Source organism: Rattus norvegicus, chromosome 4, assembly GCF_036323735.1.
Source record: "Rattus norvegicus strain BN/NHsdMcwi chromosome 4, GRCr8, whole genome shotgun sequence".
Lineage (NCBI taxonomy): Eukaryota > Metazoa > Chordata > Mammalia > Rodentia > Muridae > Rattus > Rattus norvegicus.
The window spans coordinates 27,598,402-27,622,760 of record NC_086022.1 but is presented as its reverse complement, the minus strand read 5'-3'; the positions used below and the strand labels follow the sequence as shown (position 1 = coordinate 27,622,760).

Genomic DNA, 24,359 nt, shown 5'->3' with positions numbered 1-24,359 from the left:
GATTCAAAGGTCAGCAAACTGATTTAAAATATCTACAGTGTTCACACATTGCTGTTATAATGCCTCACAGGGTAAGCTCTACTTCCTTAGTAAAACTTGGATCAGTTCCTTGACCTTGCCAAACACGGAATAAAAATTTTGAGGAACCTTCAATAAATGTTAAACTTTGTAGAATTATAATTTTTTTGACTCCAGAATATTTTTTCTGAACTTACTAGAAGAGATTATGACTTTTTATTTCTATGCTTTTATGACTTCCTCTGTCTTGTAAATTTTTAAAACAAGAGAAACATATTAAATTAAGTACATTTGTGTCTCTGGTAAAAATTAATAGAGAGGAAAGAGTCAAGATTTGTGTCTTCCAAAAAGTCGAAGTCAATTGGCTCTATCAAGAAGGTGTACTCCAAGGTCCTTGGTCATGGGAAGACTTAATGCCCCAGTGTAGGGAATTACAGGACAGGGAGGTAGGAGTGAGTGGATGGGTGGGTGAGTACCCTCACAGAAGCAGGAGAAGAGAGGATGGGATAGGGGTTTTCCGAGGGCAAACTGGGAATGAGAATAACATTTGAAATATAAATAAATAAAATATCCACTAAACATAAAGAAGGTCCGTTGTAAAATATTCCAGGTACTTTATGTGCTCCAGTGGACCAAAGTGAATCCCAAAGTGTAGGAAGTGTTGATTTTTATAAGGTACCACAGTGTGGAAAAAAATAACAATAACAATAACAACAACACAACAACAACAAAAAGGATACTATCTCTTGGGTTTCTTTTCTTTTATAATTAATCATTTTTTCATTAACACTTCAGATGATATCTTCCTCCTGGTTTCCCCTCAAAAAATAAAAATAAAGACCCATCCCATCCTCTTTCCTCCCTCCCCTTTGCCTCTATGAGGGTGTTCCCCCACTCACTCACCCACTCCCGCTTCTCTGCCCTAGCAGTCCCCTATGCTGGGTCATCAAGTTTCCAAAGTACAAAGGGCCTCCCCTCCCATTGATGCCAGATAAGGCCATTTTCTGCTACATATGAATCTGGAGTCATGGATCCCTCCGTGTATACTCTTTAACTGGTGGTTTAGTCTCTGGAAGCTCTGGGTGGTCTGGTTAGTTCATATTGCTCTTCCTATGGGGTTGCAATCCCCTTCAGCTACTTCAGTCCTTCCTGGATTCGCCAGGCTCAGTCCAATGGTTGACTGTGAGTACACGCATCTGTATTAGTCAGGTGCTAGCAGACACTGTCAGGGAACAGCCATAGCAACCTCCTGTTACCAAGTGCTCCTTAGCATTAGCAATAGTGTCAGGTTTGGTGTCTCCAGATGGGATGGATTCCTAAATGGGGCAGTCTCTCGATGGCCTTTCCTTCAGTCTCTATTTTATTTTGTCCCTGCCTTTGGACAGGAACAATTCTGGGTTATATAATATGAGACGGGTGAATGTCTCATTGGTCTGTAGTGCTGAGAAATTTACACTTAAAATTATGCAAAGAGCATATGAAAGCACATGTATGTGCATGGGTGTATGAACATATGAAAGTCAAAAGGTAAGTTCAGGTGCCATTCCTCAGGAGTCATTCAGCATGGTTTTTCTTCCGGTGAGTCCCAAAGATGCTCCTGTCTCTGCCTCTCCAGCACTAGGGTTACACGTGTGCACTTCCATGTTTTTTTATAACAGTTCTGAAGCTCAAACTTAGATGCTCATGCTAGGCAACAGTACTTTACCAACTCAGCTCTCTCCCTCTAGAGCCTGGAATATCAATTTTTCATAAATAATACATTTAATAACTCATGAAGTCAACATAAAAATATGCTTCCTAGACATTTATTAAAATAATCCTTTATCTAGAAGCTACCATTTTCCTTTCCCAGTTTTCCAGACAATGATTTATGTTCTCTGGGTCTTATTTTGTATTTCCCTTTTTGAAGGCCACCGAAAAATCTGTAGCTCACTAACCCTCTTCTCCAGTGCCAAAATAATAAAGTGAACTGGTTTCAATGCCAAGTACTTTATCAAGTTTATCTCATAGGATCGTCTGTCTAGCAAAAAAAACTGCATTAAGGGCCACAGAAAATAGTAAGCTAGCATAGAAAACTCTCAGATATTTTGTAAATAAGGAGAATATCTGCTGGGAGACTTTTCAACCTATCAGCTGTTTCATAGTTTCCTCTATTTGAATAGTAATTGAGATCAAGAGTGAAGGTAATGTATTGAAAGTAGCAGGTAAATTGTAAAGTTCAAATGGATAAATGTCTTCCAAGTGTTGCTAGAAACCTTAATTGAGAATTTAATTTTGTTGGTTCATCATTTATGGCAACCATACTAAGTGATCATAAGAAACTTACATCAGGTAAGCTGGGTGCCGATATTTCAGAACTTGGTGCTATCTGCAACTTTTCTCTAAATCTAAAATGATCCTATAATAAAAGTTTACTTTTACAATACAATTATAATGAAATCAATTAAAATAGAGAGAAGATCACTAACAATGCCCTTGCCTATTTTTCATAAATAATACATTTTTCTTACTAGCACTAGGAGTGACTTATCCATTAAAGGGAACGTGAAATATGGGAGGACTGCCCCACCTAACATTTAGTGAATGAGTCACTCACAGTGCCATTAGGTGGGCAAGGACTAAGTTAATACAAAGCTGTTAGAGTTCCCAAGCTGATGAGCAGTAAAGGTCAAGCAACCCAAAAGGAGGCATCAACACAAAGAGAAGAAAACACCTCAGAGAATTGAACCCCAATGTGTCAAGAAGAAAACCCTCAAATAGGGCTGCTGCTTCACATGGGAAGTCAATAATTTGCACAAGGTAAGGAGGCCATTTGTGCAAGAAGGAATTCTATTAGTACTAATATGCACAGTAATATTCTAACTTCTGGCCTAAAAGGAGAAGAGCTTGACTTGAAAACTTCTAGAAATTCTATTTAGAATTTCTTTTCTGCATCCAACTTTTGCCTAAACTATGTTATGCTATGTTAAACACAATCGCATGGATATCAAAATATCACATTAAAATAAAAATTATTTTTAAATTTAAATATATTTTACTTTAGAGGATTCGTATAATGTATGTAGTTCTTTTTACTTTCCAAGAAATGATTAATCCCAAGTTTTTTGAAAAAAAAGAAATTTGAGTCCATATAAAATGAAAGATAAGTTAAGGAAACAAAAATTCAAGATAAAATGCAAGTCTTCCTGCAAGATGTGAAGAAATGAGTTAAACCATTTCAGGTATCAGTTAAATGAAGAATTTAGGATACATTACCAACTCGTGCTCTATACAACACTGGAAGTGCAGTTTATTCCTGTGACTGTGTTACATCAGAGCTGTGTCCTGGGCTTCGAGGCACTGCCCACTATCTTATATTGTAGAAAACTTTGAAACTCTCACCATTGACCTTACTTTTTATGTGCTTATGTGAGAGCGAAGAAGAGTGGGAAGAGAGAGCAGGGGGTGGGGAGGAGGAGACTACAAATCTGAATAATCAGGAAGATTATGTGTCAATCCTCAGAATAAAACAAAATTTCTTCTGTAACTGAGTTATATAAGAAATAAAATTATACATTATCCCAAAAATGCTGTATTCTTTTGTACACTGAATCTGTCTGGTTAGATAAGAAGTCTAAAGCTCTTGGTTCCTAGCAAAACAAATAAAGATACAGGCCCTAAATTTTTAGCAGAATTATGAAAAGCCTGTCTTAAGTTGACAAAGGATTTCCCAGCTACATTTAGTAACTTGATATTAGGCAATTCCTGAAAGCAGAGATTAATGCCAAAAAAAAAAAAACCCGAAAATCTTCAGCCTTGCAGAAATAACTACTTTTTGACTCTTCCTGAAAACGAGTCTATCTCACAAACTATGTCAAGACGTTTAGGACAAAGTCTGTGGATAGAAATTCACCATTTCTCTTTAGTATTTAAGGCATAAATAATCACATAAAAATGACATTTGCTCAATGTTTGAGTGGATGGGCTTAAGAGATTACGTAAGTAATTACATTATACCAGGTCACGTGGATCTTGAGAAAGCATCTTACTTTCAGCAAAAATAAGAGAGACTATGATATGAAAATTTGCACTTGGTTTCTCATATTTACTGAAATATAATTCATAGCACAGTCAAGTTACCATTTTTATTATGTCTAAAAGAACAGAGTATGAGATCCTTTATCCTAACCGTTTGCACTACACATGGGCCATAGTGTTCAAGATGTCACTGCGGCAAAACAGCATCAAATCTTTGGGTCTTGCAGAACTAAAACTTGGTACCTGTTATAGGACAAATCTTTATTTGTTCTTTTCTCAGGCCTTGGAAATGATCACACTATTTTCTGTATATATGTTTTTGCCTATTTTTAGCTCTCTTATCAAAAGGAAGAAAACATTATCTTTCCTTCAGTGACTGGCCTATTTTATTTACCCGACTGTCCTTAAGGTCAAGTAATCGTGGAGTTCAGGAAGGCTGTTTCACTCGTACCTGTTGCTAGTTACTCTGATAAGTGTGTAGGTACTGCAAGAATATATCAACAAAATAAATTATAGTATGTGACCACCAAAAAGTTGTCAAAATACATTCTTGGAGTGAGTCCTGGAAGTCAGTATTTATATCAAGCTGGCTTCAAAATAACAGAAATCATTCTTCCTCTGCCGCCTTAGTGTTGGTTAAAAGTACGTACAACCATGTATATCTTAGCAATCTTTATTCTTGAATTAAAACATTTTAGCAACTGATCTCTCTCCCCATCACCCCCCTCTCTCTCCCTCCCCCTCTGTGTATGTGTGTTTATGTGCACATGTGTGTGTGTGTGTGTGTGTGTGTGTGTGTTCTCATGTGTACAGTCTATATGGGGCCTCATGTGGGTGTGTGCATATGTGAGCATGCATGTGGAGCATGTAAACAATTCCCATCTTTTAAAGTGATATATACATCACATTTTCTCCTGTAAGCCACATATCAATGAATATATGTATTGCTCCCATCCCTTAGTAACTGCTGTGGAAATAAGTAAGCACACATTTCTTTGAGACCCAGTTTCAATTGTTTACATATTCCAGAAGTGGGATTACTTGGTCATATGTCAATTCTATTTTTAGTCTTGAAGAACTTTCAGGCTGTTTTCTATTCTCTACATCATTTTATAATCTTACTAAGAGCACACAAAGGTTCTTACTTTTCTATATCTTGACAAATGTTCCTGTTTTGTTTTAATAACAGCTATTCTAATTAGTATAAAGTGTAAACTGTGTTTAATGTTGCTAGTGGATGTTATACTAGTTGAAATTTTATAAAAAACATTAAACATTTCTTGGCATTGATAAGGCTGAACTGCTTTTGGAATTGAGGAAGTTTAATCATTCTTATGTTCAGAAGGGTGGGTTATTCTCTAGTTCAACATTCCACTATTAACTACTGACACCATTCAGTTCAAGAGGACTGTGGCCCTCCTAGGTCTTGTTACTCTGGTAAATGTGACTGTGCCAGTTGAAGTAAAGAAAAGGGGGGGAGGACTGTTTACAGTCTATAAGAATGTCTCATAAAAACAAATCACATAATATATGACCATTAAAAAGTTATATCCATCAAAATACACTCTTAAAAACATGAATGCAAAATTCTGTGGGAAGCGCTGTGCTAGATTTTCTCAGAACTTACATCACATCATGATTTCTTTCATGTTAAACCATGACTAATAATAACTTATTCTTAAATCTCTTGTTCTGACTTGACCAAATGGTGCTTCTGAGCTTATGACAGCAAAGATAGGCTCCTTCTCTAACTTGGTCTTAAGTATTACACATTGAGAATTTATTCCCAGGACAAATTGTTCATCTCTTTGTAGAGCAGCTTGACAGAATTCTGCAGACACAAAATTCATCAGTTTTACACGTGTGTCATCTGTGTATTATCTTAATTATAATGTGAATTATTAAAATGGGATTGAAATAATCCCATGCTGTGACTTATTTCAATATACATATATATACACACATCATTCAAAACAACGAATGTCTGGGGTTGGCTGATATAAACATTCATCTGTATAACGAAATTATGAAGCCAGGAACCATACTGCTTTTGTTTCATACTTTATTAATGATTTTATGTAGTTATAGTATGTTAATGACCTTTGAATATGCTATTTACATGTTTATACTTTATTAAAAATAAAAGGCGTTCAAAATGTGATACTATGTGGCAAAAGCAAATTAGAAGAGATAATTCCAGGAAAAGTCGGAGAAGTGTTTGTGGTATAATATCAATTTTGCATGTCAATTAAACCTCATTCTATGTAGCTGCAGTGACAGCAGTAAATCACAGGCTGTGGGTGGTCAATGACTTCTTTGCATTAGAAGACTGGGGTACATATCATCTTGCTGCTTCTTTTTATTCTCTAAGTGTAAAGAATGTGATAAAGGAGGAAAATGTGTCATGGCTGTATGAGGGAACGTTTTCAGATGGATCACAGCTCTATAGCTCAGCCTCAGAGAGCCAGAGCCATCTCCTTGTTTGTAGAGGACTGTCTCCCTTAGCAAAAGGATACCACCATGCTGAGAAACTGGCACACCCTGGCAGGAAACCTCCATTCTAACTAACTCTGCATTGACTCTATCTCCTCGAACACAGGTAATGGGAAAACAAATCAATGTTGTGAAGAAAGAGTGTTTCTCTGTCCATGAAACGAAAAGGACTAGTTATAGGTTTAGCTTGGCTATGAATTTAACGTCAAATTCAATTTTAGTTAATTGTTTATTTTAAAACAGGATCTTCCCATGTACTTCAATGCTGCCTATTCACTAAATAGTCTAGGCTGCCCTTGAAGTCTTGGCAAACTTCCTAGCTCAGCCTCCAAGTGCTGGACTTAAACCCTGCGCTGCTATGCCCAGTGTATTTTTTTTTAAGTTTCAAATAAAAAAATTAATTTACCCTCAATTTTGTAGTACTGATTCACAAATTATTAGGCTGAAGTTTTTAACTGTACCTTCTGGGAGATTTTGGGCTTACCATTAGCACAGATGTTAATTTTTTCTTTTAAATTCAAGACATTATTTTTAAATAAATTACTTATCTAACAGAAGAAATATAGGCAGACAGGCAGATGAATAATAATTGATTATTTATACATACATTAAATACTAAATATTCTAACTCTGTTTAAAAATCTGGCAAGTTTTTAAACTTAAAATAACAAATCTAAATCGATTGCTCAGTCACACATTTGAAAATGGAAGTCAACGGCTAATTTGTTAGCTAGAAAAGCCAGATTTTCTTAACACACTAGATAGCACTAAAATACCAAGTATCATGAGTCTATTCTTAATACCAAGATGCCACTGCCAAAACTCACTCTTTCAAAAGTTTTCCCTATAAATTATAACTCTTTCAGAGTTAAAATTTGTTCTCTGCAAAGGAAACTCCAGGGTTGCTCTGCTGAACTGGCATGCAGGTTCTGGGCTTTATGGCAATGCAGACCAGGCTCTGGTCATACTAGGACATACCTCATATCATATCCTGTCTGTAAGACGAACTCGATAACTTGGAAGACCTGGGTATCTCACTCCTATAAGCTCCATAGCCAAAGCCTGAAGCTTTACCTAATTTTAAACATATGTTGATTCTTTTATCCCTCCAAGTGTACTGCTTAATATAAGCCAACAAATTGGAACAGAATTTCATCATGTTTTTAAAATTCTATTTATTTTCTCGCTTTCTACTGGAATATAAACCACATATGTGTGTGTGTTTATATATATATATATATATATACATATATACATATATATATGTATACATATATATGCAAGCATTTATTCTATAGATGTAAAATATATGTAACACATGCATAGAGAGAATATTGATAGAATTAAAGTGAATATCACTTATAGCTTATAATCCCAATTATAATCTACTCAAGCGTACTTATGTATACACATTTATTGCAAAGATTAAAAATAGGAGTGAGAAGATGGTTAAACCTTCAAAATGTTACTTTGGAAGTCAAAAGAAGTCATGGTCTTCTTATACGCTAACATGAACACGAGGAAACATAATAAGACTTTTCAATTAAAGCCTAGGGTGTAAAGAGATAACTTCCTATTTTTCTCTTTCTCATTTTAGCACTTTCCCTCAAGCAGAGTGAAAGTACACAGTAAGTACTGGTTCAGTGGTTGACCTCCTATGTGGAATGCTCTGGGGATGGCTGTACCAGAGCCACCATGACCTTGTTCATCCTCCACACTGCATTATCAGCATGGACGCTTATCTACAGAGTGAAGCCATGTTGAGATTCTCCCAGTTCACCTGTAAGAATTTTATCAACTGGATGGTTTCCTAATGATCAAAACAATTAGACCATTTAGAGACCTTTGCTGAAACCCTCCTGGCGGAAAAGCGAAACAGGCTTACTGCAGCCAGTTATTTATGTCTGAAATGAATATTTACTGATTTCTGCTCCAAAACTTTAAAAAAAATATTACAAGCAATTCTTAATGATGTAAGAGCGACAACTGGAGATTTTTCACACCGTGAAGCTCTCACAGAAACAGCCAAGCTGCAGTTTTATCTGTGCTATGAATAAAAAGACATTGACATCAGCCCTAGGATTATCATCTGCCTGCTCAGGAAATATGATTAATTTAAGATAAATAGGTGCTGGTTTCACACACACTGATTATGTTTCCCAGCTACTGCCTCAGCAACTCTCCCTGTACAGCATCATAAAGTCTTCAGAGAGGCCATTGTATCCTCCTCGAGTCACACAATACAATGGAGATTTAATCTGGACACTATACAATAAAATTCTGGATGAATTTTACTTCATTTTTTTCTATAATCTACTGGTATGATGCTCATCCTTTTAATTGAGTACTTCACGACATAAACTTGTTTGTTACTTGGCTTTATATAACACTGTCAGAAAACTTCTTAACTATAAAACGTGGTAATAAATTTATGTCATTTAAACTAGTAACTAGAAAATGGAGACTGGTGGTGATATTTGGATTTGTTTTTCAGAATTTATGGAGTGTAAGATGCTTTCATTTTACTTAAAAATTACTTTTTCTGAAACTGACTTTTCAAAGTGAAGACTAACACTGTAAAAATGTGTTTAGTCCAGAAACATACTGACTTCTTATTTAGAAACAAAAGTAAACAAACAAAAAAAATCAACAACAACAACAACAAAAACCAAATCATAGAAGGTATTTAGAAGGGCTAGAGTCTCAAGTCTAAAAAAAAAAGAAAACAGGAATTTCTTCATTTTTTATGAAACACAATGCATAGGAAATGACCTTAGAAAAAAATCTAAAAGTAGCCTGGCTCTGAAATAGATTACTAGAGGCAGATCTAGCACTTAAGAATGATCCACTAAACACAAAGGGTATCATTGATCCCATACTCTACATCTCACAGCCTTTGAGCCTTGGATCCAAGGTAGATGTTCAATTTGGACAAAAGTCAAAAGTTAAAATGCATGCTTTCTTCTACTGTGCTGTGGCTATTGCTGAAAACTTCCAGAAATAGAGAGACAGAGACAGGGAGACCATGAGAACAGAAAAAAAAAAACCAAAACATGGACACAGAGAAAGACAGAAACAGATACAGAAACCCAGAGGAGAAAAGAGAAACAGACAGAGATGGCAGAGGCAAAGAGATTAGTATAAGTCTTTAGCAGAAAGGTACGGTATTTTGAGCAGAATATGAAGGATTTAATGTATCATGCAAGGATTGGAGACTAGAGAGATGACTCAACAGATAAGACCTGCTGATCATGCCTCAGACATGGGCTCTGTCCGTAGTTCCCATCAGGATGTTCACATTAACTGCAGTTCCAGAGGATCTGATGTTGTTTTCTTGCCTCAGCAGCCACTTGATATAGTATACATATTTGTGTGTGTGTGTGTGTGTGTGTGTGTGTGTGTGTGTGTGTATACATATAAAATGCTAGATGATTCAGAAGAGTTTAAAATTTGAATAGTTCTCATATTTAACCTCCCCAAAGCTATCATGATTTGGAGAATTTTGCATTTACAGTTGTTTCTTTATTTGATCTGTCTGATTATGAGTTTCTCTAGTGTACCACAATTAAACAGTAAAAGTTGTGTAGTTAAATAAAAACAGAATTACACAAAGAATGTAAATTATTCTAGTAGAGTTTTTATTTCTAATAACTAGGTTATTGGGCTAGGAGTTAAGAACTTAGCTAATTTAACCACTATCTTATAAAATTGGTTATTTAAATTTTCCTATAGTTAAAAGAAACACAAAGTAATTCGATTTGAGAACACAGGACACATAGTCAACAAGTCTACTTTGCCAAAACAAACAAATGAACAAACAAAAGACCAATGAAAAAAGCCACAACCCTCTGGTGAGACAGAAGTGTTCCATTTTAAAGTGATTTCCAAGAGGCCAATCATGGCCTCTACATAGTAAAAGGTCCCTGTTTTTATGGAGACTAATAATTACCATAAAAGTAGTAGCAGGCATCATATGGTTATTTACATGCCCTTACTCTAGATCTGTAATGCAAGAAGAGGGAGGGCAAATGCCTCCCTCTCCACTATGAAGGGCTCATCACCCATGGGGATCTACACCCTGGACTTAGCAACCACCCCTGTCTTGCTTTGTTCAAACGATGTTATTTTCACAAAATATATAGTCCCTCCAAAACAAAACAAAATAAAACAGAACAGAACAGAACAAAACAAAGGTTGTACCTTTAAGTATGTGTATTAAAATGTGTGAGCCGCCATTGCACTGGGTTCTCATATTCCACAGTTGCTAATGGTATTTAGTAGGTTTAGTTTCTGAAAATATATATTGGCATCTTGAATTTGAATCAGAAGTTGTCTTTACAGATAGTGTTGATGAGAACACTTTCAGAATAATGAAGGTTGAATAAATCAGGGGAAACTGGTTAGGAATCTAGGACACAGTCAGTCTGTACAAATGTTTCATGTTCCTATTGCTATTCTTCTAATTTCATAAAAAAATAATGTTCGCATGGAGTTTGATAGACATTACTCTTTAAACAAAGAATTGTGAAATTTCTAAATTCTAATAAAAATATGTTCAAGGTACAAAACTATTTAATAGGTGTTTCTGACTATAAAACCTTTGCCTTGCCAGATAGACTAAGAATACCCATTACACCACTCACCATCAGGCATAGAATCGGATTATATTATTTCTTTTCCTAAAATAACGTTTAACGAGTGCTTATCGAGTACAATAAAATTCAGATTCCTATGATTGATCTGGGAATAGCCTTGGCACTATGTGGTTATCAAAACAACTATCATCTGTCTTGGAAATTAGTCCAGTAGCAGGTATCACGCTATTGCTGCGTCTTTTATGTAAACATTCTGCCAACTTTGCTATAAGGTAAACAACTTTCAGGTTGCAAGGGCACTAGACTCTGTCATGCGGCATTTCCCTTAACCATACAATAGCTTTCTGTCAGTACTCCATTTTCTCCATCTCATGAAGCAATTGAATAAAGATAAACCAAAAACAAGCTGTAATAATTATGTTCACTTATTGAAGCTATTTTATCATAATCCAGAATGTACATAGTAGACATTTCTATCAGAATTATGAAGATATTAGTCCATGCATACTCCCTTTTGTGTATATAAACATCAAGGGCCCTCAAAGATTGCATGTCTTAGTAGATTAAGGGAAAGTTTTTGGTGACTAGGTGACCTAATATGATATGGAACAAGTGTAATAATAAGTAATGTCTGTAGAAACAGAAAACAGTCAGATTAAAATAAAAATTTAAAAAAGTGGGTGTAATTCAAAATTTAATATTATTTATACTCTAAAAGATAGAAATACGGGCTGGAGAGATGACTCAGCAGTTAAGAGCACCCGACTACTCTTCCAGAGGTCTTGAGTTCAATTCCCAGCAACCACATGGTGGCTCACAACCATCTGTAAAGAGATCTGATCCCCTCTTCTGGATATAATAAATGAATAAGTCTTTTTAAAAAAGATAGAAATACATCCTGTATTCTTAAAATATTTTCAGGCATAGAACACTGTATTCTGCTTTTGAACTCCAGTTGTTCCAAAAAACACAATAGCGATTTGGCTAGGTACTAGAATGCTTATTTTCAGTGCAGAAAACCCTTGGATCTCCACTACATACGTAACCCGTAATCTTCCCCCTTTCCAGTTCATAATCCAAACACGTGCACACCAAAGCTTGTGAGAAGTACCTGATCTGTGATCAATAACTCCACTGCAGTTCACTCAACTGTTTTGACTCCTCTGAATCCGCCCCCCCCAAAAAAAAAAACAAAGAAAAGAAGAAAAGACAAAAGAAAAAAACCTACTTACATCCCAGAAAATGTGAATTTGGTGACTTATAATGGTAATATCAAATGTTAAATACCTACTACTTTCTTTAGAATTTTAACACTAATCCACTTTGAAACCCCCTTGAATTGATCTTCTGAAATTGCTTTTATTTTCCGTCTATTTCTGGTATTTAGTTGGCTCTTTCTCTATTTGCTCAACATGTTCCAAAGATATCTGAACCACCTTTGTTCACGAGGATACCATGGCCTCACACTTCCTGAGTACTCAGTTCTTCCCTCAGTGCACACAAATGTTAAGTGTGCATCACATGTCCAGAACCTGTGCACTCCCATGTGCATTTATATCTAGATTCATTCATGGTAACTCCAATATAATTTACACAAATTACTTTTCTCCCTTAGATCGTGCTTTTTCTCTTCATGCTTTACCTGTGTGGGTGGGTTTTTGTTTGTTGTTGTCTTTTTTTGTTGTTGCTTTGTTTTTTTGGCTTGGGGTGTGTTTGTGTGTGTTACATACACCCAGATGTGTGGACACGTGCACCTGTGCATTTTTGCTTGTTTCAGTTTGTTTGTTTATAACATGATTCTAGGGAGTCGGTCTCTGCTTTTCATGTGTATACAGCAAGAACTTTTGCCTCCTGAAAATGCCCTGCTCTCACATCTGTATTTTTACAACTATATTGTAACAGTAATGGGCATTCAAATTCACTGGGTCATCTATAAATCCTTAGCCTTTATTTTCAGATGGTCATACCTGTGTGCCTTGATGATGGTTACCTACGTTCCTCTGTCTTCAGTTGCTTGCATCTGTATTCAATGATGGTATCTTCCTACCTTCCTCAGTTTTCACCATTGCTTTGTCTCAAATTCTAAGTGTCCAACTGAGGCGAATCATACCAACACGTGTTCTCTTGAGGCCATGAAAACCACTCTATACTGAGATAACTGAACTGTGCTTTGATAGCCTCCATCTTTCAACATTTTCTCCCTCTTTTGCCTCCTGGGGGACTCAGACTTCCTAAGTCTTGTTCCTCCTAATTGAGCTGAGTTCATGATGCATCATTTTCTCATTCTCTCCATTAAATGTCTCCCAAGATGCATGATATCAGAACCTCAAATTGAAGCAACACAGCTGTAATCGTTCATTATTATCAGTATGTGTGATGAGTATCTGGTGTGTGTGTATCTGTGTGTAATTATATAGGACTACGCAGGTGGAGAACAGAGGTTCACACTAAGTGCCTTCCTCAATAGCTCTCCATCTTATTATTTGGGGGAAGGTTTTTTAAAAACATTTTTGATATTAATTTTAGGATAATAATACTACTATGTACTCAATACCTGTGTTCATTTTCTCAAGGTTTCTGTTAAGGTTTACACTGCTGGTAGTTAGTCTTTTCTCTCATAAACTAACTTCGGCCTAAAGACTTGGAGATGCAAATAAACAGGCTATGCTAGTTTCTCTAACAGGAACTACAGGAGTAAGAAAATACACAAAGATACAAGGTTCATTTGTCCCATAGTTCAAAGGTTTCTGTCTATGATCATCTGGCTCAGTTGATCTGGCTTACTTCCTGCAGAGCAGCACTCAACTGGGAGTTGGAGTATACAAGGAAGGAGTAAGACACTCCCTGTAGGGCAGCCAGCCAGCATCAAACAATGAGGTTGAAGGAGAGCAGGCTCTAAGAGTGCTTTCAACCACCAATGATCTCCAGCCTTTCACCATTTATAAACTATCTCAGAACATAGACCACATGAAAACTAAGAGAGTATTCTAGGCCTAAACTCTGGCACGAGCTGCACTTTGAACATAGTTAAGTCATACATTTTAGTGTTATTTACTGAGATTCTGATATTTACTGTTGCCAAACCTGGAGATCCTGTGGTCCGTATATTATTGCAGCTTCCGTAACAAACTAGTGGCATTTTTTGAAGAAGGAGAAAAACAAAAAACAAATAGAAGAAAAAAAGAAGAAAATAGAAGAACAAGAACAACATTTCATACCTCTCAACATTTCTTTACAGCCCAAGATTCCCATAGCTTCTTTAATTTTATCAATTTTATTCATGTTACATCATGTATCAACACTTACTTAAATCCCTTTTCTTCCAGGCAGGTTCCAGGATGCTGTTCTTTGCAATATTCATTGTTTATGTTTTTACCATGGTACTTCACTTCTACATTAACTAGTCAAGAACACTCAGATCCATTAAAATTTTCATGCACACATATAAGAACTGGTTGACAAGGCTATGGTCAATGTTTGGCACCACTCTCAACAGACAGTAGACTTAGATGAAATATCTGAATTTAACATGTGTGCCTGTGCTGTCTTTGACAAGTATCTTCCAAAGGCTATTCTATACTGCTTTGGGAAGAAAATCAGATATAAAAGAAAGCACCTGATTATATTTTGTTTTACACTTAACTCAAATGGTAAAACCAGTTGTATTCTGGTATGCTTCATGAAGCTGTACACTACCTCCTCTAAGACTATGACTTTGGCTTTACCAGGTGTTAGTGACTTACTTAGACTATGTATTCTGTTAGCAAGATGGGTAAGTTGTGTTGAAACGCATGATACATTTAAGGGAAACAGTGCTCCTTTTCTCTCTAATCTGAAGCACAAATGAAAGATTAAAGTGGCTATGGATTGTCTGTAAAATCAAGTCTAGTTTTCACAAAGTATTCATTCTTAAAGTGGAAATTCAGAAGGCATGCTCAAAGTCATTCCATAAACCTTGTGGTTGTTTAAGTGGTCCACAGAGACTCGTATATTTGACCAGTTCCCAGTTGGTAGACCATTTAGGAAGGATCATATGATGTGGGCTTCTTGAAGTAGTATGTGACAGGATAAGCTTTGAGTTTTAAATCTCTTCTCCAGGCCCAGTCTCTCCCTATTTCTGCTTCTTGCTTACAGATAAGATGTAAACTCTAAGCTACTGTACCAGCACCGTACTTGTGTGCTTTACGTTATACTATGCCTCTTGCCATAATTGTCAGAGATTCACATTCCCTGTTTTTGGAAGTTGCCTTGTCATGCTGTCTCTTCACAGCAATAGAACAGTAACCAAGACAGTTCTGCTCCCCATAAGAGGATGCTAATATAAGAACTCTGTCACTAAGGAAACCCAGATATCCTTCCTATTTCAATGTGTCTAAAGTATTGAACATCATCCTCTCCATTCCTGACCTTTTCTACAAACACCTGAGACGTGAGAGCATTCCATTGCCCCTACTGCATGCTATGTACCTAAAATCAAGAAGTGTATGTGTTTCCAACTTGTATGCCATTTGTGCTGTCGATAAATACAAGAGAAATGACTAGAAAATCAAAGTAGGATAAGTTTCTTGAATTACAGTTATTATGTTGATATTTTCCTTATTTGTATATTACTCAGGTGCTATGGGATCTCTGACTTCTCAAGTAGCTATCAGATCAGATAAATGTACTTCCTTGAATCAAGTTGACATTTTTTAAGGACTCAGTTGTGGTAGTTAAATAATAATAAAGAATTATGGAGGTTTCCATGCCAGTGCTAGAGAATTTGCTATGGTGGGACATATTGGCTTCTGTGTGAAACTGATCCGTGTCCCTATAAAGAGAACTACTAGGGTAGGTGAGAGTTTAATATTTTTCCAGTGCAAGCATGGCAAGGAAGCTGATGAGAGTAGATTTGAATAATGTGTTAGCTATTTACTATCCCAAATTTAGCATCTTCCTCTAAAATCTGTGAAAAGAATGTGCACCTGTCTAAGATAGATATATAAAGTACCCACTACAGGCCATTAATGATATTTAATCCTCTCTATATGGTCTGTGTGCCCTATAGAGGCAAGAACATTATGAGTTTATTAAAAAAATGTTTGATCTTGGAAAACAAACAAAGATTATGAAGTCTGTGAGAAATCATGAGGTATACTGTTTGACATGTGTTATGACTAGGTTATAGAAAATAGGCTAGTATGAAATTATAGGATGTGTGATTGACAAAAAGCAAGAAAAGAAGACAAATACCACTTGAACTTTCTAGACAGTCATGTAGAAATAGGACTAAAAATCAGGAGAGCAGCTTAACTAACATTTGAGAACTAAAATAAAATAAATTTAAGGTAATGTTTGGGAAATAGAATAAAGCCGTATAACAAAATATCTGGGTTAGTAAAATTACCGTTTTGAGATGTACAAACTTGACACAGTCAGATAATTTCTAAGATAAAAAGAATGATAATTCATGTTTTTAAATCTGACATCAATTAGTCTTTGTTAAGAGATTAGTATGTTTTGGAAAATGACTACTCTGGTTGAAATAGTACACCATCTATGTATTTATAATGATGAATACCACTTTTTCTATTAGCTTTATATTAGAAAGAAAACAATATGTGAAAGAAAAAGGTAACAAAATTCACATATAGGGAGGGAGGAAACAACCATTGAACTCCTTTTCACAGGAGAATGAATGAGAAAGGCATATGGAAACATTCTGGACAGAGAAGCCAGAGCTGCTAGGCTTCAATGCTAATCGAAACAGAAATCTTTTTTCTTTCTTTTTCTATTATTATCTTTAATCTTTCTTACAGTCCAGTTCTCATTCTGCCCTCCAACAGTTCCTCATTCCATTCCTCCCTCCCCCAACTCCAAGAGAATGTACCTATGCACACACAAACTCCCATACCCTTCCAAGCTTCGCCATTCCCTGAGCCCTCAAGTCTCTCAAAGGTTAGGTGCATCTTCTCTTACTGAGGCCAGACCAGGTATTGGGCGGGGAGGGGTGAGGTTCTGAGGGCTAGCAAAATGAATGGAAATACAACCTCGGGAGGCGGGTGGTGGGGGAACCTCTGAAATGTACCAGAGACCCAGGGTGGGAGAGAATCTCAAGACTCAAAGGGAGTGACCTTAGATGAAGTGCCCAACAATGGGAGGCAGAGAACATGTAGAGTCCACTCTAGAAGAAAGACAGAGCATCAAGTGGAGGGATGGGGTGGCCATCCCACAATCAAAAACTCTCACTCAGAATTGTCCCTGTCTAAAACAACTGCAGGGACAAAAATGGAGAAGAGACTGAGGGAAAGGAGGTCCAGCAACCAGCCCAAATTAGGACCCATCTCAAAAGGAGGCTCTAAGGCCTGACACTGTTACCGTCGCTACAGTGTGCTTACAGACAGGAGCCTAGCACAGCTGCCCTCTGAGAGGCCCAAAAGCTGACTGAGATAGATGCAGAAACTTACACCCAACCAATCGACAAACCTTTTTAAATTTATTATTCAAGCCCTGTGGTTGAATTAGGGAAAAGCCGGAAGAAGCTAATGAGTAGGGTGACCCCATAGAAAGACCAGCAGTCTCAACCAACCTAGACCCCTAAAATCACTCAGACACTGAACCACCAACCAGTCAACACACACGAACTATACCTAGGTCCCCAACATATACACAGCAGAGGACTACCTGGTCTGGCCCCCAAACAGAAACCTTACCAAAGTAATTTTCCTAAAGAAGTGGAGGGTCACAAACTTCATGGTTGGAAGGCAGAAACAGAGAGAAGACAAGTATGGAAAAAATACCCTGGATTATTTACCACCAGATTTGTAAAGCCCAACAAGACATCAGCAACACATAAGGGATTTAAAATCTCACTCAAAGACTGAACAGATTACACTCTTTTCCTGTTTGTTCTTTCAGGGACATACTATAATCAGAAAAAAAAAACATGCATGAAGAAAAACAGTCTGAGGTGAGAAAAATAACCCTATGGTTAACTTACTTTTAAGGCTGGCCCTTGCCTAACCTCCCCCAAAATATGAGTAGAAGAATCCGATGAGATTTTTTTCTTTGTTTTTTGTGCATTCAGAGAGGGGTGCTTAGGAGCAAAAATGCAAATGCCCTGGAAGTTTCTGGTGACTATGAGTGGCACCAGCATTTGGTAGCAAACCATTTGGTAACATGTTCCCATGTTTTCTCTGATCTCATTCACCACTGGAGGCTGGTAATAATGCCATAGCTATTTCTTCAGCCTTTGAATGAAGGTCTTACCCTTCTAGTATTCAAATAGCAGCAGGGACTCTGTAAAATTATTATAAAATATAAATATAACCCTATGAATTACTATACAGGCTTACATTTTATAATCTAAGATTAATGTCTGGGATAGAGACATCTGGAGGAGTATGAAAGAGGTGAAAATCAAGAATTTCAAATGCATTTTGAAATACGGATTTGTTGGTTTGGTTTGAGACAGGATTTCTCTGTGTAGCCCTTGCTGTCCTGAAACCCTCTTTGCAGATCAGGCTGCCCTTAAACTCAGAGAAATGCCTACCTCTACCTCCCAAATACTGGGATTAAAGGTGTAGGCCATCACACCAGGCTAAATGAGAATTTTTCAAGTAAGGTAAGAAATATAATTTGAGATTAATGTTTAAATTTAATTAAAGAAATATAAAAAGACAATAAAATTATTTTCATTTAGAAATTATGAGCCAAGAAGTTAATCCAGATATTAAGGAACCTTTTAACTGTTTTTAGTTATTTTAACTTTTTAAAGTTATGAAGATAATTACAATATATTTTCCTTACCTTTCCCCACTCTGAGTTCATCTATATACCATTTCCTCTGTTCCTTCAAATTTATGCCCTTTCCCCCACTAATTGTTACTGGATGTACATATTTATATACATATATGCTCTTAAATATAACCCGTTCAGTCTGCATAATGTTGAGTTCTATGTATGTTTTCAGGGGTTTTACCATTTGGCTCTACAGAGTCTTTGCAAATGAAAAGACCTCAATAAAAATAATATTTACAACCTCGACCTCTAAATTTCAGAATGCAGACTTAACATCTATGGAAAGAAGAGTTCTAAGTAAGTGACCTGAGGAAATGACTTGAGAGTATTCTGTCAAGAGCAGATATTTGAATGGGCTCAGTTTTTCTTTGTCAGTGTCAGCAAAATAGTTGTGTCATCATGAAGCTTTCGAAGATTTCCAGTCTATAGATGAACTCAGAGGGAGTCACATTCCGCACCAATTACACATTTGGGAGGAGAAGCAAGATTGAGCACCTTTCTGGTGTCCTCATAAATGAGAATCCAGAGGCCACTGAGCCAACTATGTGGAAGCAGGGTGTGAGGTCTCTATGACAACAGAGTTTCAGCATTGTCCAGAGCTGGATACCAAAAGAATTCGACTAGGGCACAGATATAGATTTGGGGAAAAAATTTAACGAGGGACAACGTCAAGAAATAAGGGAGGAAAGAAGGCTATGGAAGGCTATCTTCAAAACTGTTCTATTTCACAAAGTGTAAAGGAGAATGGAGAGAATCACAACCCCAAGACAAGACACTGACAAGTGAGCACCTTGGAGGGGCTTCGGCGAGCAAGGAGCTGAGTCACAATGACTGAGGGATTATGGTCGGTTGTTATGCATCACACAATTAAAGATTTATTAAATCACCTCTCAGCCTTCACTTTCTGGAATAATTTATCACTGAAAATCATTAAAATCAGACCATTAGTTTGAATAATGAAAATCTCAGGAGAAAAATGTTCTCTGAGGTTCTTTTTTTTATTAAGTAGGTTTTTTTTCTCTAACTCTGTCACATTCAAACTATTGTTTAGAGCTAATGTGGATGTAATATGGAAAGGTGATTTTATTTTAAATTCTAAAAATTAACTTAAATTCACATTAAGTAGCCCAAAACTGTTATCAGTTCTATAACAGATACACTGACACAGAGATTCACTTAGGTGTTCCTAAAGTTTGTAACTAGTATTTAGGCGAACTATAGGAACAAGATTTACTACCATAGCTTTTATTTACCAAGATAAAGAGATATAAAAGTGCCCAGGTCTGCTTCCTGTCTGACAAACAAAGGCCTGTGGCCAAAACAAACAGAAAACAAAATCCAAAAATCCAAAAGGCATTCTGAAAAAGAAGCTCCCATTTTCCCCCCACAACCACAGTACTGTTGAGGTTTTTGCTGGGATAATCTCATTAAATCAGACATAGGACTAGATACACTGTGGCTCTTTGATACCAGGGATATTCTAACCCCTTTCATGACCTATGGTGATAGAACACTGGCTAGGACAGTTGAGAGGATAGGACACTGGCAGTTAGAAGCATGGCAGAGGTCAAGTCAAGAGGACCTCAGACCTCAAAGACAGGTAAATGTACCTGACCTGTTAAGAAAGTTAAGGTGCCCTGAGTGTGGGGCTGGAACATGAGGTTAGGTCAAAGTAGCAGTCTGCTTTACTGAAAACTTTATAAGACAGCAACAAAGAAGAAATGTATTGATAAAAGGATAAACCAGTCAATTACCAACCCTCCAAAGTGTACTGTTACTGTTAAAGCAAGACTATTAAATTTTAGTATTGGGAGTAAATGTTAAATAAACTAATAATAGCCTTTAGTACACCTGATTTATTTTTATCTTTGCAGGCCAGTTAAATTTATGTTAAATATTAGATAAACCACTTGACCTAGAAACAACATTTAAAAGCCTCAAGTATAATTTGTAATCACGGTTACCCAGAGAGGGCTTTTACTAAAGCATGGTAGTTATTTCCTCGTGACCTCAGAAGCAATGGCTGTATTTGCATTCTCATTCTCACCCCTGCTTCCATTTCTAAGACTTGGTCACAGCACAGAGTAGGGATTTTGTTAGTTATTCACTAACATCTGACAAAATGTTAACCCATTTTTTTGTTTGTTTTTATTTTTATTTTTGCCATAAGAAATAAAAGTAACAGTCTGTCACCAGTGAGACTTGTAATCATCTAGAAAAAGAAATAAGATTCATCATGTCTTTCATCGTCCATAATCGGAGGAGCAGCAAAAAGCAATTTCAAGTGGATCCTCTACTTATGCCCAAGGTTCCTCGTATCAATTACTTGCACATCCAGGAAGAGAAGCACAGGCTACAGCTGAAGAAATTCCTCCTTCACAGGTTGTTTCTAGTGGGCTACATACAAGCCAACACAGAGAAAAAGGAAATTTCTGAATACTATGAGCAACTGTTTCAGTCAATTCTGAAACACCATTTAGGTGAAGTAGTGACAGGACTCTTCCTTATATACCCAAGTTCGTTTCTGCACATCCTGGAGAGCTCCAATGGCACACTGTTCCGGATTCTTCTAGATTACGTTGCCCATGAAAAGAGCGAAAGAGAATTTATGATCCAAAACATGAAAATCATCGTTGCTTCTCATAACATCCCCACGAGGCTGTTCATGCAGTGGCACATCTCTATCATCAAAGTCCCGGTTTTGTACCTAGATGACGACACGCAGTCGCAGTCCGTAGAGGAAGTCACCACAGATTTCCTCACCTTGACTCACAAACTGGCACTCCATCTTTACAAGACGGTAAAACTGGGTGGTAAAGGGCCAGGTGACAACCTACACCAACTTGCCCCAGAACTCATTCTCCCAGAAAAAACTATCAAGTACTTATGCAAAGCCACAGAATTCATGGACCCAGCATCATTCTTAAGCATGTATAACAGACCCATACACATTACCATGGATTCTGATATTGTGTGGCCGGCTCCTTCCCGTTTCTAGGATGGGGAGAGATGATTTGGGTCTGTCAAAAGTTTGTTTTTTTTTTACTACTTTAGAAACAAAGGAAATATCTAAACTTTAAAAAGAACAACATTGAAGTTAGCACACACTTAGAATGCTAATATTAGAACTAAACATAGAAATATATCTGCTTGTTGTGGTATGAAGCTCAATACATTTTTTTAAAAAAGTAAATGGGTTTAATAAATTTGTAAGTTCCATCATTTTCATGGGATACTTTAAAGCATAGACAGAAGGAAGTTAGCACCATTTAAGTATTTCAGTTCTCATGCACTCAACAGTTAACAAGCAGTCTGTCATATGACAGAAGAAAAATGTTCGGGATGGATCATTTCTAACAGTTAGAGCCTTAAAATTCTTGCAACCTAAAGTTATAATCAAGCACACTATATAAAAGTAATACAGTCTAACATATAGGAAGGTAGGTTACAATGTAAATAGCATAGTAAGAAGAGGTAGGTCTTCCAGAACATAAGTGAATAAACTGTCATAGAAAATGAAGTCTAACTTCTGAAAACGGCCCTGAAGTACCCATATTCTGGCCTATTTGTTTAGTAATACTGAACTTATTAGCAAGCGAAACAACACAAGCGTTTTTTGCGAAACAACTGGAAAGTGCGATCAAGTGTGATTACTCGAGCACTCCTCTTTACAGCAGACCGTCAGACCTTAGAAACGGTGCAGAGTTCATGGGCGGCCTTGTTGTCGCCCACTTGAAGAAACTTGTTCTTAAGTGATTATATGTTAACAACACTATAAGAGATGAGCGATGTGTGTGTGCTGTGGCAGGGTGAATATGCTCGCAGAAAGTATTTTCTAGAAGTGAGGCTTATGGTTCAAAATTAAATATTAGTGTATACTTAAAATTATGCCACATGATATTATTTTTAAAAGCCTACTCTAATGCGTCTAATCCAACATGCTCTTCTTGTCTTGTGACCTTCAGATTCCTTCTATTCCTTTTTTATGTGGCAGGCTTTGTGCTTAAAATTACACAGCCTTTTGTGTCTCTTTTAACCAACAGAGTATGACAGAAATGATGCCGTGCAACTCCAAGGCTAAATGGAAATGCCAAGTTCCTTGTTTTGTGCATTTGAACCTGAGCCCTTAGAACCCAGGCACTAGGCTGTGAATACTTTAAGCAATTCCCAGATGACATCCTCAGCAAGCAACCAGCTGACAGTAAGGCAGCAAGCGCTAGCGCTGAGTAAGACTTGGTGGTCCCTGATTCTCTGCTTCTAGGGTTTCAAGCAAGACTTCTTGACACTGTATGGAAAAGCAATGGACTCTACCTGGAAATCGGGCTCAAACTAGAGACCTGAGATGATTATGAATTATAACACACATATATACAAATAACTTTCATCAGTTACTCTTCATTACTAGATGTCTACAAGTAAACTCTCACTAGGCGTCCAATCATTGCAGTAGTCTGGATGCCACGACTGTGGTAAAATCTGTCCATCACATTGCTTACCTTATGTCATTTATCAGTCTATATCCTGTCCTAATATAAGAAATACTGATGCATTAAACTAATAAAAATCACTAACAATCACAATCAACTACTAAAGTTATAGATATACCGAAATGGTAACATTGCTCATTTACTTAGTTCACTGAGAATTTTAAAGATTCATAAAATCAGAATATCTGTATGAAAATAAAATTTTCAATAAAACCACAAACACACAGCTCAATTATGCATTCATTATAGTAAACAGACTGTAATGAATTTGTTCAAATGAATTTACTTGTTATAGTAGTTACTTAAGAGGATTCATTTTCCTATTCTCAATGTCATTTTTTAACTCTCACGTCAAGCAAATAAAGTTTATAATCAAAGTGAGTATAAATATTTCAGGTATATCTAAGTTTTGATCACCAAAAGAATATCTACTCAACTAGTCCCATGCAGAAAGACCTTTACCTACCTATACATTCAAGATTGAGGGTGTCAGTCCCTATGTTTAGATCCTTAAACCATTCGAAGTTGAACTTTAAGTAGGTGTGAGATAAGCACAGTTTCATCATTCTATATGTGGGCTATCCAGCTTGAGCAGCCATATTGGTTGAAGATTCTGATGTTTCTCTAATGTGTATTTTAGAACTACATGGCAATAATCAGGTAACGATAGGAACGTGGGCAGAGATCCGGATTCTGAATTCTGTTCCATTTAAATGTTTCTGCTTACTTGAATTACTCTGTAGTATAATTGAATATTGAGGTTGGTGGAACCTCTGGCGATGTTTAACTGGTAGGAATTTCTTCGACCTTTTCTGATTTCGTATTAGATTGGAGATGTTTTTATTTCTGTGAAGAGTTGCATTAGATGCATAGTGGGTGTGGCATTGACTCTATAGACTGCTTTAGGGAGGATGGCCATTTCCCAACATTATTCCTACCGATCCATGTATATAAGAGGTATAGTGGGTGT

General features: G+C 36.7%; 2 protein-coding genes across 3 annotated transcripts in view; one reads left to right on the top strand and one right to left on the bottom strand.

Annotated features, from left to right (window-relative positions):
* The window catches only part of Zfp804b (zinc finger protein 804B), a 535,678-nt gene that overhangs the window by 476,865 nt on the left and 34,454 nt on the right, over positions 1-24,359 (bottom strand). The gene's annotated exons all lie outside the window — the stretch shown is intronic.
* On the top strand, positions 20,476-23,771 carry Tex47 (testis expressed 47). Of its 2 annotated transcripts, none has more exons than NM_001077681.1 (2): positions 20,476-20,502; positions 21,073-23,771. In NM_001077681.1, the coding sequence occupies exon 2, from the start codon at positions 21,139-21,141 to the stop codon at positions 21,898-21,900; it is 762 nt and encodes a 253-aa protein (NP_001071149.1). In that variant the 5' UTR covers positions 20,476-20,502; positions 21,073-21,138; the 3' UTR covers positions 21,901-23,771. The 2 variants fall into 2 exon arrangements, with proteins under 2 accessions (NP_001071149.1, XP_063142536.1); XM_063286466.1 differs by lacking the exon at positions 20,476-20,502 and having other exon boundaries at positions 21,139-21,702; positions 22,946-23,770.

What these genes read in the sequence shown, in the direction of transcription:
- Tex47 (NM_001077681.1), top strand. Translation starts at nt 21,139, where the DNA reads ATGTCTTTCATCGTCCATAATCGGAGGAGCAGCAAAAAGCAATTTCAA.